This window comes from Nasonia vitripennis, chromosome 4 (assembly GCF_009193385.2).
Source record: "Nasonia vitripennis strain AsymCx chromosome 4, Nvit_psr_1.1, whole genome shotgun sequence".
Lineage (NCBI taxonomy): Eukaryota > Metazoa > Arthropoda > Insecta > Hymenoptera > Pteromalidae > Nasonia > Nasonia vitripennis.
Window position 1 is genome coordinate 2536215 of NC_045760.1, and position 12987 is coordinate 2549201.

Sequence of the window (12987 nt, forward strand, 5' to 3'; positions counted from 1 at the left end):
AAAGTAGGTAAAACCAGACCGGCAAACTTCATAAGCGCCGTCGATGCTTCTTTTTTCTGCTCTCTCTCTCTCTCTCTCTCTCTCTCTCTCTATCAGGAACTTTTTTAACCTCGTAATGCTCACTACTCACGTTGTTGCTTCGATTTCGAATTTGTACCTATCGAGCGTATCTCATTCCCACTCTCTCGAATATTTTCAGAATTCATGGCTTCGTATCAAGTGGAAAATAAGAAAAAGGAGTGCAAAAATAATAAAACGACGAAGGGAAGGGAAGAGGAAGAGAGGAGCCAGGGCGCGCGCGAGAGAGAGGGAATATACGAAAGCCTATCTTGCAAAAATTTGAAAGGGAAATATTCCTCTCTCGAAAATTCGCATCAGCAGCAGCAGCAGCAGCAGCATCTATATAGCACCGGCGTAGTTGCCGTTCGCTCGCTCGCTCCCGCGCGTATATATCTCGAGGGTGTGCCCAGGGAGATGGAACCCGCCCTCGCCTCCCCCCGTGCAGCAGCAGCAGCAGTAGTGGTAGTAGTAGGGGAGCATCTCTCTGTGTGTGCGCTCTGGCTGCTGCAGAGACTGCGAGCGGTATTCGGACGCCCCATGGAAACACACGCATGTGGGGCAAAGCAACCGCGCACACTTGGCGCTCCACGTATTGATTCCATTCTCGTATATACCACCGCCACCCCCTCGCCTACTCGCTCTTTTCTCCGACTACCTATATATACACACACGCGCGCAACGCATATACAGAGACCCTTTTTCCAGCAGCGTCTTTTTCCCTCGCGCGCCTCTACCCTCGGCACATCCCCCGTCATCTGAATTCTTTCTATTTTCCTCCATACACACAAGCGCGCGCTCGCGTATAGCATCCTCCGCTCCGGCGTCTTCCACCCCCTCGAAGCCTCGAGCTCCAACTCCTTATCCGACATTGTTACCGACCTTCCATCTCCTTGCTCGCGCCAGTGTCTTCCTCTCTCTCTCTCAGCTCGAACCATGTATAGGAGCAGTATCGCGTGTTTTCTGGAAGAGCCTCTGCAGTTATGGGACCTGCTCTCTCTCTCTCTCTCTCTCTCTCTCTCTCTCTCTATCTCTCTCTCGTCAGGAGAAAAAAGACTTTGGCAGGAAAATAGCTGCGCGCTTCCAGCTCCGCACACACACACACAGCCATGAGCGGAACAAGTCAGCAGCTCCTTTCCCTGCGTGCAGCTTTTCTGCCTGGCTGCGCGATTCCGTATATGGCCGAGATTCAGTCACGGGGAACGAGAAACTAATTGAACTGCGCGCGAGCGACGTCGGAGGCATAAATCTAAAGCGCGCATACACAGCTCGCGTTATTTGATGTGCGAGCGGATCGTTTGTTTCCCGCGTGGACAACAAAAATTAACTCTAGCACACACGTGGAGATGATGGCCTTTGAATTTACTGCTCAATTACGCCGCTCCGTCGCCCGTCGAGTGTGTTAATACTGCCAGCTCGTGTGCTGGCTAGTACGCGATTTATTTAATTTGTTCGCTTCTCCACATTTTTTTTACCGTACGAGGATGAAAATTTCCATTTACAGCGGAGCGCATCAGCTGCTGCCGCCGAGTCGACTACGGAGATGAGCAAGGAGAGAGGGACATCTTTTTTTTCGAAATGAAATCGAGAGCAGCGAATCGCCGCGGGAATAAGATCCTCGTGAGAATTTGTCCCCTTAATCCGGGCAAAAGTGTCGGGAGATCGCAGACGCGTGTACACTTGAAGGAGTACCTATACACAGCCGGTGCCCTTGAATCTCTCTCTCCGAGCGTCTACCTTCGCGTTCATTTGCATTCAGCGGCTCGCGCGCGCGACTGCCTCCGCTGTACACACACACACACACACATACTCGTGCTGCTGTGCGAAAAGTTCCTCTTGTTTACTTCTCCACGTTAGTAAACTTCCTCTCCGCGGAGCTGTTTTTCCCGCGAAATCAAACCGACTGCTGACGATGAAATAAAGTGATTATGCAGCTGAATCCTGACTCGCAGAAATGGCGCATCAATCATGCAAAAGCTCTATCGACTAAAAGCTCCCTTTATCCGCTGTATATCTCCCCCCCCCCCCCCGAATCGGTAAATGACGTATCAATTGCACCGATCGCTTGCACGAGCCATAACTATCAGTAACTACGAGAGTAAGTGTATGTATTGCTCAGCGATTGCTTTTGATCCCTCTCTCTCTCTCCGCGAGTAAAAGTGGCGCCGATTCTCGCGTAATCGCATTTTGGTCGTCGAAATCCTCGTCGCTGCAAGATCGAGTTATACATCCACGCAGGGCAGGAGAGAGAAAGAGATTCGATGTCCGCAACAAGCCTATGGCACATCGAAGACGTCGACGGGGTCGTCATGGCGACCGAGCACAGAGAATTCCAGAGGCGCGTGTATATAGCTGGCGATGCTGCACGATCGCGGGCGCGTTATGCGTGTGTTCTTTTTTTCTCCCCTTTTTTTCCTTCTTCGACTGAGACCCTCGAGCCCGCTCTGATTGGGCGCTATTTTTTCCGATAAGGGCGCCGCGCCGTGTTTTCCGCCCTCGAGAGACTCGTGACGCCGCTGCCGGAGGAAGGCATCACACACGCATCGCTTTATTTGGCGTCACGTGTGTCAGCCAGACTCTCTTTCGCCGGGGCTCAGTCATTCTTCGCTCGCGTTCCGAGCTGTGCGCAGTGCGTACGTTTCTCTTATAAAATCGATCGCGAGTGTGCACGTGTGCGACGGAGAGGCATCGCCGAGGCTCAGGTAAATCAAACCCGGGAGATTCATACACATCCCTGGTATATAGCGAATATAAGAAAGTTTTCGAGCTTGTTAAAAGCTCTGTCTCTCGGAGAAAGAGCTTGTCGATGAAACATTTATTCCGGGGCGTCGAGTGTATATAGACACACAAGAGCGCCGACATCCGCATGAGTAATCCCCAAAGTTTTCACGCATTGCGAGCTGCTCGTATCGGCGTGAGTCGAGCTTTTGTATACTTTCTCGCGCGGCGAGAGCAAAAAGTCTCGCGGGGAAGAAAGCCAGCCGAACTAAATAAAGAAAAACGAGCGCTCTCGTCGAAGAAGCGCGGCGTGTGTACGGACGAGAATACGAAAGACAAGACGACGCGTCCCTTCTTTATGCTGGCTTTCGCAGACTGCAGTCTCTCTCTCTCTCTCTCTCTCTCTCTCTCTCTCTCTCGAAAATCCGACGACCACGAAAGTTCCGGAAGCGGATTTACCTCGCGAAGCGCATCTCGGCCGCATGTGGGGTATTATCATATTTCAGGGGGCCGATTCGAGAACAGGCAGATTTATGTCGCGGCCAAATAAACACGCGAGCACTCCGATGTCGAGCGATCCTCGAGTGACAGGATGCGAAATGGATCGGCGCGAGCGGAGTCGGGACGACGAGGACGCGCAACAAGACGAATGTCCTCTCCCGACATCTTCTCTCTCTCTCTCTCTCTCTTCTGCTCTCCACAGATCGAATGCGTAACGAGGCTTGTCAGCTCGCGGGCCGCCGAATTAGCCTAAAGGAGCCCGAAAGACGCGCAGGCTTGATTTAGAGCGCTCGATCGGCCAAATGAGAATCGACGATCAATTACCAAACGATTACGCTACAGGCTTTTGAGAAACGCGCGCGTACAGGATGAAAGTTGCACCGCGTACACGCTGAAGCGAGGGGGACGAAAGCTCGGGGGCTGCAAACGAGAGAAAGTGCGCGCGCCGGCTAATGGAATTTCGAGAGCGAGAGTACGAAGCGCCGCTGCAGAGACAGAAAGAGAAGCGCGCGGCGCTAGTGGGTTAATTAATTCCGGGGCATAAAGCGCGCGTGACCCCAGCGGCAGCTCCTCCTTCATAAACTATTATCAAGGTCGTCGCCGGCTTTAACTGTGCCAGAGCGCACCAAGCGGAAGCAGCTTTAAAGGGAGCTTAATAAAGTCCCGGCGCGCGAGAGCTGGGCTGTATACACCCCTTTAAGAGATGTCTCCTTTTTTTTGCAACTCCTCGTTTATATCGACAGTAGCACGTGGTTTGTTTCTCAGAGAATAGTGTAAAGCAGGGATTTCCATATAGAGACGCGAGAAAAGGTTAAATTTTCTTGGCTCGCGCTCGGAATTCCTTTCACGATTCCATCCAGTCTTCTGGACCACTTCGCCGATCGAGTCTCCCAAGCAGAAGGCCGCCGCCTCCGCATTTCCGATGTAAATGTATACCGGCATTCATCAGGGGCTATTGTGATGCGCTCTGCGCGCGCCCGCCTCTATAGGTATACACACACACACACACACACACACACACAGCACACGGGCTAAATATTCCCTCACGACGGGCCAATCCTCCGTATATGTACAGCAGCCGGAAGTGTAAGGGGGGGGGGGAGGAAAGCAGCGAGGAGTGTATAAGAAGGGAAAAGCTTTCGACTTTTCCGCGTGTAGCGGACAATGCGAGCCGCTGAGTGTGCGCATTTAAATTTTAAAATGCGCGCGTAGCACAAATTGCCGTTCGGAATATCAAATGTCCTGACGCTTTTCTATAATTCCTTTTCCACGCGTATCTCAACCGTCGATCGCAGTATGGTACAGCTGATTATAAATGAAATATATCTTAACGCGCTCGCGCGTGCATTTGCATGTCGCCTTTATCTATCCAGGGAATCGTTCTCTTGAGCTATAACCAGCAATTTGATAAAGTAGCCGGACGTTTAACGCCGAGCATTACACCCGTGTCGCTGGCTCGTCATAAAAATACAGCAGCAGCAGCAGCAGCAGCAGCGGAGGGTAGATAAAAGGACACGCGGTGTTTATAACGAAAAACGTCAGCGGCGTTTCGGGCAGCTCTCTGCCGAGCGGTATAATTATACGAGGATCATAGGCCAGCGAGAGAGAGAGAGAGAAGGGGCAGGTGCGTTCCCGCAGTGTAGAGCTCTTAACGACTTTGCTCGCATCTCGTTGAATCGTATAGCGTGCTAATTGAGTTTCCATTACACGGACAGCCAGCCGCAGACGGACAGAGTCGCCGATAAGAATCTCCGCCGGAGAGAGATCTGTCCGGACGTTCTGTTCAGGTGACGTGCGGGCACGAGCCCACCTGCGTGTATACCCTTCGTTTCGGCCTAATTATGTCGTTTTCTTTTGCTTCTCTCCGCGGCGCATTGTCTCTTCGCTGCAGCGTGCCGCTCGCATTTGAATACGTCGAAACGTCAACTAATTGAGTCAACTAACGAAGAAAGGCAAAAAGAAACTAGTCACAATGGTATATGTATACGCGAGCGAACCGTTGGGCTCCTCGAGAGTCTATCGTTCCGTGCGCGTTACAATGCGAGTCTAGGCAGAGGAGGAAAAAAAAATTTGCATAGGGGACCTTATTATTCAGACTCGCGCGGCAATCGAATTATCGATCGATTGACACGTCGCGCTTTGAATAAGCCGACAGCGGGCGGTCCAGTTTCGGGCGCGCATTTGCATACGAGTTGCTGCTCCTCGCGAGGAATAGCTCGACTCTCTGTATAACGAACGAGCTACACCTGACTCTTTCTCTCTCTCTCTCTCTCTCTCTCTCTCTCTCTCCCTTTCGCGCGCGCGCGCGCATAATGGATCCGCTCGCCCGGCGAGTTTAATGGTCCTCGGTTAATTGGCGACGAATATTCCCTCGATTTATCGCGTATCGAATATGAGTTATGCAAACTCTCTGCGGCGGCGGCGGCGGCAACGGCAGCTTCGCCTTGAGAAAACCGCAGAGCGAGATATACTTACTTATATTATAGAATACACCGCAGCCGGGCTAAAGGAGGGAAAAAAGTCTGCTGCGATTCCGCGTCACACCGCAAACGGCCGTCTCGTTTCAATAAAGCCATTTGTTGTGTACGTGTGCCGCCGCGTTTATACCGAAGTCTCTCTCGCTGAAAGCGAGGCAAAAAAAAAGCCGCAGAGAGAGAGAGGAGTATAAAGAGCGAGCCAAAGTGAATCAAAGACCGTTAATGGCAGTGCGGTCTATGCGTGCATACACCCTCGGCGAACAAACACCCCCGAGAGGATCGTGAGCCAAGGAAGTGCACACACGCGAACGGCATAAGGCTCTCGCGCGCGTTGACACGCGCATACATTAGCGAGAGGGGCTATAACATCTGCCCTCGCTGATGGACGTGCGCTACTCCGGACACACACACACACGCGGCGGAAGCGTTCGCTCGACCATTGTCGCGGGCTTGAATGAGAGCTGCACAACGCTTTCACGACTGTAAACTCTCTTTTACATCGCGGCGGTTCGAAGATGATTTCAGCGCAAGACCGCGGCCAGCTGCGATTATGTGCGCGGCAAAGATTCGAGCGACGGAGTAGGGAAAAAATATATAAGTGTATAAAAGTCGCGATACGGGAATATCGCGCAGGCGGGAGATAAAACACGTTTTGAAAGACGTTTACAATTTTAGGAGAGGCTTCTCAGGGGAGGCCGGCTTTTATACAGGCGCACTACATCTTCCGAGTGCCGAGAGCGAGCTGTGAGCCATGCACGCGAAGGAGCTATTATTCTCGAGGCAATTTCTCGGCGCGACAAAGGCGAAAGCCTTGAATTTGCCCGAATAAGATCTTATCGTTTTTATCGAAGGGTTCGGGGCTAAGCGAGATTTGATGAGAGAAAGAGCGGAACGAGTGTAGTCGGGATCGTTTACAGGCGCGATCGCGCGAGCACGCCTACGAAGGAGCAACCGGCTCGACTTTTCGCTGCGCTAACACACTTATAGCTATTCAGAAATACATCGAAGAACAAGCCTGCATATTAATGGAATGAGCGGCTCAACGATCAAGCCGATTCGGCATAAATGACGTACCGCTATATGTACACTAAAACTCGTTAATAACGATGAAGGAAACAGACGAGCGCCCATGCGCCACCTAGCTTCGTTAGCTGGAAACTCGATGACTGTAAAGGGCCGGGAAAGGGCCAGTCCAAAACTATGTGTGCGCGCAGTGATTGCCCCTAAACGCTCGCTTCATTCGCTGCCGCTCGAGTAAGGCGTGCTGTCGTCGTGCAGGCGCGTATTAACGCCGAAAAAAATGTTTTGTCGTATCCACGAGAGAGACAAAGTGGCCAAGTTGAGAATTTTCTCTTGGCATAAGACACGCGCGCCGCGGCGGTACACGTATACATGCAATGCGGAAGAGGAAGAGAGCTGGCTGCAGGAAGGAATAAGTTGAGTTTTCAAAGGGGAAACTCCTTTGCTCTCTCTTTCTCCTTTCGACAGGCCAGTTCAAACAGTTTGCCGCAAAGAACGTGTCGAAAAGTTTCGCCTTCGACTCGCGGACTATACGCAGAGCAGCGAGGATTAAATCGCGCGCTAAATTCGCTTACGCTTATATACATCGGAGCGCCTGGAATTCGAAAGGGCCGTTTGAAAATTCAAGCAGATACATAATGCATCCGCGCTGCGGCTATATAGAGCTACGGGGTCATCCGCTATACCGCGTCGCCGACATGATAGAGTAGTATCGGAAATGAAAAAGAGGAGATCTGCATCTCTGCATCAGTCAGCGAGACGCTGTGTATGTGTGTGTGTGCGCGCGAGGCTGGACGAATTTCTTGCGCGCGCATAGCCGGGAATCCTCGGCGATCTGGTTGTCCTTCGAGCCGTCAATTCTCCGCGAGTCGGAGATGCATCAAGCAATCACGTCTGACGAGCTGCGGAGGAAGAGAGAGAGAGAGAGAGAGAGAGAGAGAGAGAGAGAGAGAGAGAGAGAGAGAGAGCGAGTATGTATGGAGGGAAAAAGAGGCCGAGAAACGAATGCTAATCGGAATCCATCAAATTAGTCCCCCGTCCAGATCGCCGAGATTTTTTCTCCTCGTGATCTCCGATGCAGTCAACGTCACGCAGCCGAGCGGCCCCTCCGCAAGCCCGAAGTGATGAGCGACACATCGAACGACTAAAAAGCGCCTCCCTTCGTCTTCGTTCCGCTGCGCGCATCTCGTATGTATATGCGATCCCCCGGCCCTACGTACGATTTACAGTCTTCAGCGAGGGATATAAAAGAAATTGGCTGCGCGAAGACATCGATAACCTATACGCTGCAGTGACAGTCGCGCGCCGGGAATAACTCCCCATTAGGTAGTAGCAGTAGTAGCAGTAGTAGTAGTGGAGCTAAGCTATCTCTCTCGGAGGCAAAGAAAAGCTAGGTGCATTAGGAGATTGTGTTCGGCTGCTTGTTTACGAGGCCGGCTCCTCTAACTTCCCTCTCGGATTTTCCCTGCGCGGCCCGCTCTCTTTTTCCTCGCGCTGCTGCAGTAGCGATCGGTTCCTCGGCTATTTACGTTAGTGCGCTCGCATAACTCCGAGCGACAAACTGGCAAGCCGCCGCCGCGTAATCTTGCCGGAGCACTTTCGGCTGCTTTTTCCCCAGCAGCGCAGCGGCAGTAGATATCCGGGGATAGAATAGGACGATATCGGCCCGGCCCGATCGCTACTCTCCGCTATTTTTCCCCAGCCGGCGAGAGAGAGAGAGAGAGAAGAATCGCAAATCACGAGACGCGTATAACTCGAGCCGCTTCGGATAAATATCGCGCCGATTCGCAGATGAGATTGCACTTTTCTTATACACTATCTCGCGCAGATTTATACTTCGACTCTCTCTTGCCGGATTATTACCTATATCGTGAGCGAGAGAGCCGCTGCGAAAAAAGAAGAGCCGAGCAAGAATTTACAGCTCGCGTGCGCAGTGGCGAGCGCTGGTCAGCAGAAGCGACGGCGAAATTGCATTTAAATAATTGCCCGAGGCAAGCCGAGCGGAAGGCAGATGCGGATTTCGTGCACGCGCACGCCTTCGATGTTTGTCTTTTCGTGCGCTATCACGAGAGAGAGAGAAAGAGAGAGAGAGAGAGAGAGAGCCAGAGAGCGTAATCGAACGCGTGTATGATCGAGCTCTCGAATCTTGCACACGCGTGTGTGCAGCTGCTCGCGATTAAATTAATATACACGAGAAAGATCGTGACTATTCGCGAGAGACGACTTTATCAACGTCGCGCGCGAATTTCTCGCTCGATCTCTCGCCGCACGATACTCGTTTGCAGAACTCGCTCGGCGAATTCATTAATAATTTCATATATTATTAAACCGTATATCTGTGTTCTGTATATACTCGCGCCGATTATTCAGCCGCGGCGGAGGAATTTTTAGCGGCGCGGAATTTATCGATTCCCGGCGTCAAAATATTTTGCCCGTCGCGCGCGTGTAATGAATATTTTAATCCGCGCTTGTTGTACAAATTTCAGTCGCGCGCAAAAAAAGTTTCGAGGGCTCCGTAAATGGCGGGGTGTTATTTAAAGCCAATTATATCGGTTCAACTTTAATCCCGGCGAGGGATTCAATTATTGCATTGTTTTCGATAAAATTAACTGCCCTTAAATTACCGGTAGTAAAAGTTTACGAGCCTGCCTACTATTTCGAGAGTTACGACGCTCGCGGTTATATTCGAACTTTGCATTATTATTATTGTCTTTATTTCGATATTGTCTTCGCTGAATTTCAATAATCCACTCGTTATATCCCTGGACTGGCAGCCGTTAACAAAAGCCTCTCATTACAGCTTACACGATTAATAAAAGCGAGTCCGAAACAATTAACTCACGCGCGTTTAACTGCCTTCGGAGAGAATATCGGCTCTCGGGCACAGCGTCGTGAAGGCAAAACCCACAAACCGAGCGGGAGAAGCGGGCGAACAATGAAGTTATATCAGAAGTAAGACCACCAATATGCGGTCTTAATTTTCTCCCGGCGATCCTTTTTACGCTGCCCGCTTGCGCGAGCAAAAGACGAAGGTCCCGTCGGGACTGCAGCGGCAGCAGTGTGCACACGAGACACGGAACAGCAGTGCGAGGCAGAGAGATATAAAGGAGGAAAGAAAGCTGCTTGCCGGGGCCGTAAAACTTTGACGTCCATCAGTCGGACCCGCGCGCACTGACATAATGTGCGCCGTTAAGAAGGGCCGCTCTGCATACTAATGCCGCTCTTGCTTGCTTGCGCGCGGAGCTTCTCATTACAAACTCGTAAAACTATGGCTCTTTCTCTCTAAGAGAAGAAACGGAACGGGCAGAGAGAGAGAGAGAGAGAGAGAGAGAGAGAGAGAGAGAGAGAGAGAGAGAGAGAGAGAGAGAGAGAGAAGCGCAGCGGCGGCGGCGGCGGCGGCAGAAGAAGAAGAAGAAGAAGAAGAGGAGCCGAAGGAGGAGGAGGAGGCCTACGCGAAGCACAAACTGGTTTGGCTGGGCGTGTTGGCCGAGAACGCAAGTGGAATGCTCGGTTCCCACGTGGAAAGCCGGCCGTGAGCCGCATCCACCTGCAGCGGCAGCAGCAGCGTGTATGTGCCGCCGCCACAGCGCCGCCTGGAATTCCTATAAGGCCAAAGTCGCGTCGTCGTCAGGATGCCGCCGCCGCCGCCGCTGCTGAACCCTTTGCGTTCTGCGAATTTCGCTAGTACCAGAGAGAGAGAGAGAGAGAGAGAGAGAGTAGCGGATGTAATGCCCGCGGGTAATTGGTTCATTTGGCTATCACTAAAGGACCCTATGCTACTATCGAAATCGCCCGATCAAAACAAGTATGCTGCGACGACGTCTTAACCCTTAGAATTCCCTCTGCGCGTCCCCCGTGTGTGTTCGCATACGTGTGCGTTTCTGTGAGAAACTTATCGGAATAATTGGAGAGCCGCTTTTGTTCGATTTCGCGAGCTTTTCGAGGCTGCTTTCGCAGACTTCATTAGGCGGCCCAATTTACCCCGCCGGCCGCTTATCTTGATTCGCGCGCTCCTATAACGCCCCTCGTGTGTGTATGTGTGTATAATACTCGGAAACTTCGGCAATCGAATCGCGCAATATTTAGCCGCCGCGGCGCGATAAACAAAGCCGCGATTTTATCTGCGCCACATCCGCCACAGAGGAAGAGATCGAGAGAGCATAATATAAAATAAAAAAATATTCAAGCAAAGAAATTCTTCGCTGCACGCAACTGTTTTTTTCCCGCACTCGGTAGCAATCCACTTTATCCGATACATCCTCCCTCCCCCCCCTATACTTTGTGTAATATAAAAAGAAAACAACAATGCCCGGCTCTAGTGCATAGCTCCTCTCTCATGGCGAGGATGCAGTTCGCCAGCTGACACAAACGCACACACGATGCATTATACTATATAGCGTATACACACAGCTAGCCGAGGTTTTGACTCGCAACGGCAGCAGCTGCTGCGGAGTATACAACTCGTTACGGAATCGAGGAGAGAATAAAAGTCACAACCGGCCACTTCGATAATACACACACACACACGCACGCACGCACGTATGTACGCCAAGTTCCTAATTTAGAGCCTGTAATTATGTAATCCCGCGCTGTGTACGTGTAGTTTAGTTACGGGTTCGCGGTAATTGCCAATTTCCACGTTGCCGCATTGACAGCCTTGCGTATACACACATGTGCTGTTGCTGCTGCTGCTGCTGCTGAGGCTTCTTCTCCCCCGTTTCCGAATCGCACATTGTCCGGACGCGACTATTCAGGGAAAAACGTCTGGAAACGGGAGAGTAATGAGTGCTTTCGAATCCAATTCCGCGGACCAATTTCGGCGCGGGATAGTCAATTTCAAGACACACGCGGTAAGAGCCGAGAATAGACCACGTCGGATTGTTCCGCCGTGAGATTATGTATCGCGGCGTAATCGACTGCATAACCGTCGCGCAACCAACTGCACTTGTATTTGCTTGTATTTGTCGGGAATAGACGAGGGAATAACGTATCGTTCTTACGCAATGACGCAATCGAAAAATCAATTACGCCCCGGAACAAAAGTTTGGCGATTCGCGAGTCTGGCGCGCGTAAATCAAGCCCTTCCGCGAATCTCTTTTCATTAGACACGTCTAGTCGTACGAGCCCATCGCATGATTCGCCCGCGTAAATAACAATTAAACCTAGCGCGCCGAGCTACTCGACACACGGGCCGGATTATCGCGTATCGTGCGGTGCACATAAATCCTAATTACCCGCCCACGGCGCGCATAATCACCGATAATTAGCGAGCGCCGCCCTGCAGCGCCGAGAGATCCTACTCGCGCGAGCGTTTACTTACCGGGCCGTCCTGGGCACGTCGACGCCGTCGAGGCGACGCTCCTGCTGCAGGATCGAGAAGAGACCCTCCAACTCGGTCAGCTGCTCGTCCCTCGCTGCGCTCACCTCCTTCAGTATCTGCAACACGTAGAAAATGCCTCATATTATTTCATAGAGCGAGTGGAAAAATGAGACGCACAAGTGGCAATATTATCGAGTATTGTATCGACATCCGCGTACCGCCATGCACCGCGGCAAGACAGAGAGAGGCGGAGAGTCGAAAAAAGAATGTATTACACGGCAGTCGATATCTATATATAAGCGCGAGTGGGGGTATAAAAAAAGGTCCTCTCTCTTTCTCTCTCGAGTGCGAGGCGGCCAATATCAAGCGCACTCGGCCGAGCCAATCCTAATAATCTCTCCCATTGTTGCGGCTGCGGAGGCCTCTACTCGCCGCGCGCACATATTGCCAATAACTCCCTCTCTCGATTTTTTTTCCATACACCCTCTCGCGGCGGATTTTTGGATGAATTTTTCGCGTCGAGTCCTCTGCTTTGTCTGCGGGCTCGCGCGCATAATAACGCCGCGATCGGAGTAATGGAAACATCGAGTGGTTTCCGCGGGGCGACTATATCCTAAGCCGTCATCACGCGCGATTCGAGCCAAGCGTTTTATAGGAAGAGAGAGAGAGAGAGAGAGAGAGAGAGAGAGAGAGAGAGAGAGAGAGAGAGAGAGAGAGAGTAGCGCAGCTCGACGGAACGAAACCAGTCCTTGTGCTTATACGCTTTATGTGCCTTTCACACATCCCACACGAAAAGTCCGTTTCAGAACAATTACGCATTCTTCGGCGCCTTGTTCTCCCACGTGCGTCTCTTGCTCGCGTAAAAATCCGAAATCTTTCGAAGCGCGCGCGCCG

General features: G+C 51.7%; 1 protein-coding gene across 1 annotated transcript in view; it reads right to left on the reverse strand.

Annotated features, from left to right (window-relative positions):
• LOC100120884 (UPF0489 protein C5orf22 homolog) overlaps positions 1-12987 on the reverse strand; it is a 178310-nt gene that overhangs the window by 50007 nt on the left and 115316 nt on the right. Inside the window, exon 6 of the mRNA XM_001604426.6 lies at positions 12094-12209. Within this exon, the coding sequence (XP_001604476.1) occupies positions 12094-12209 (116 nt within the window). The remainder of the gene's footprint in view (positions 1-12093; positions 12210-12987) is intronic.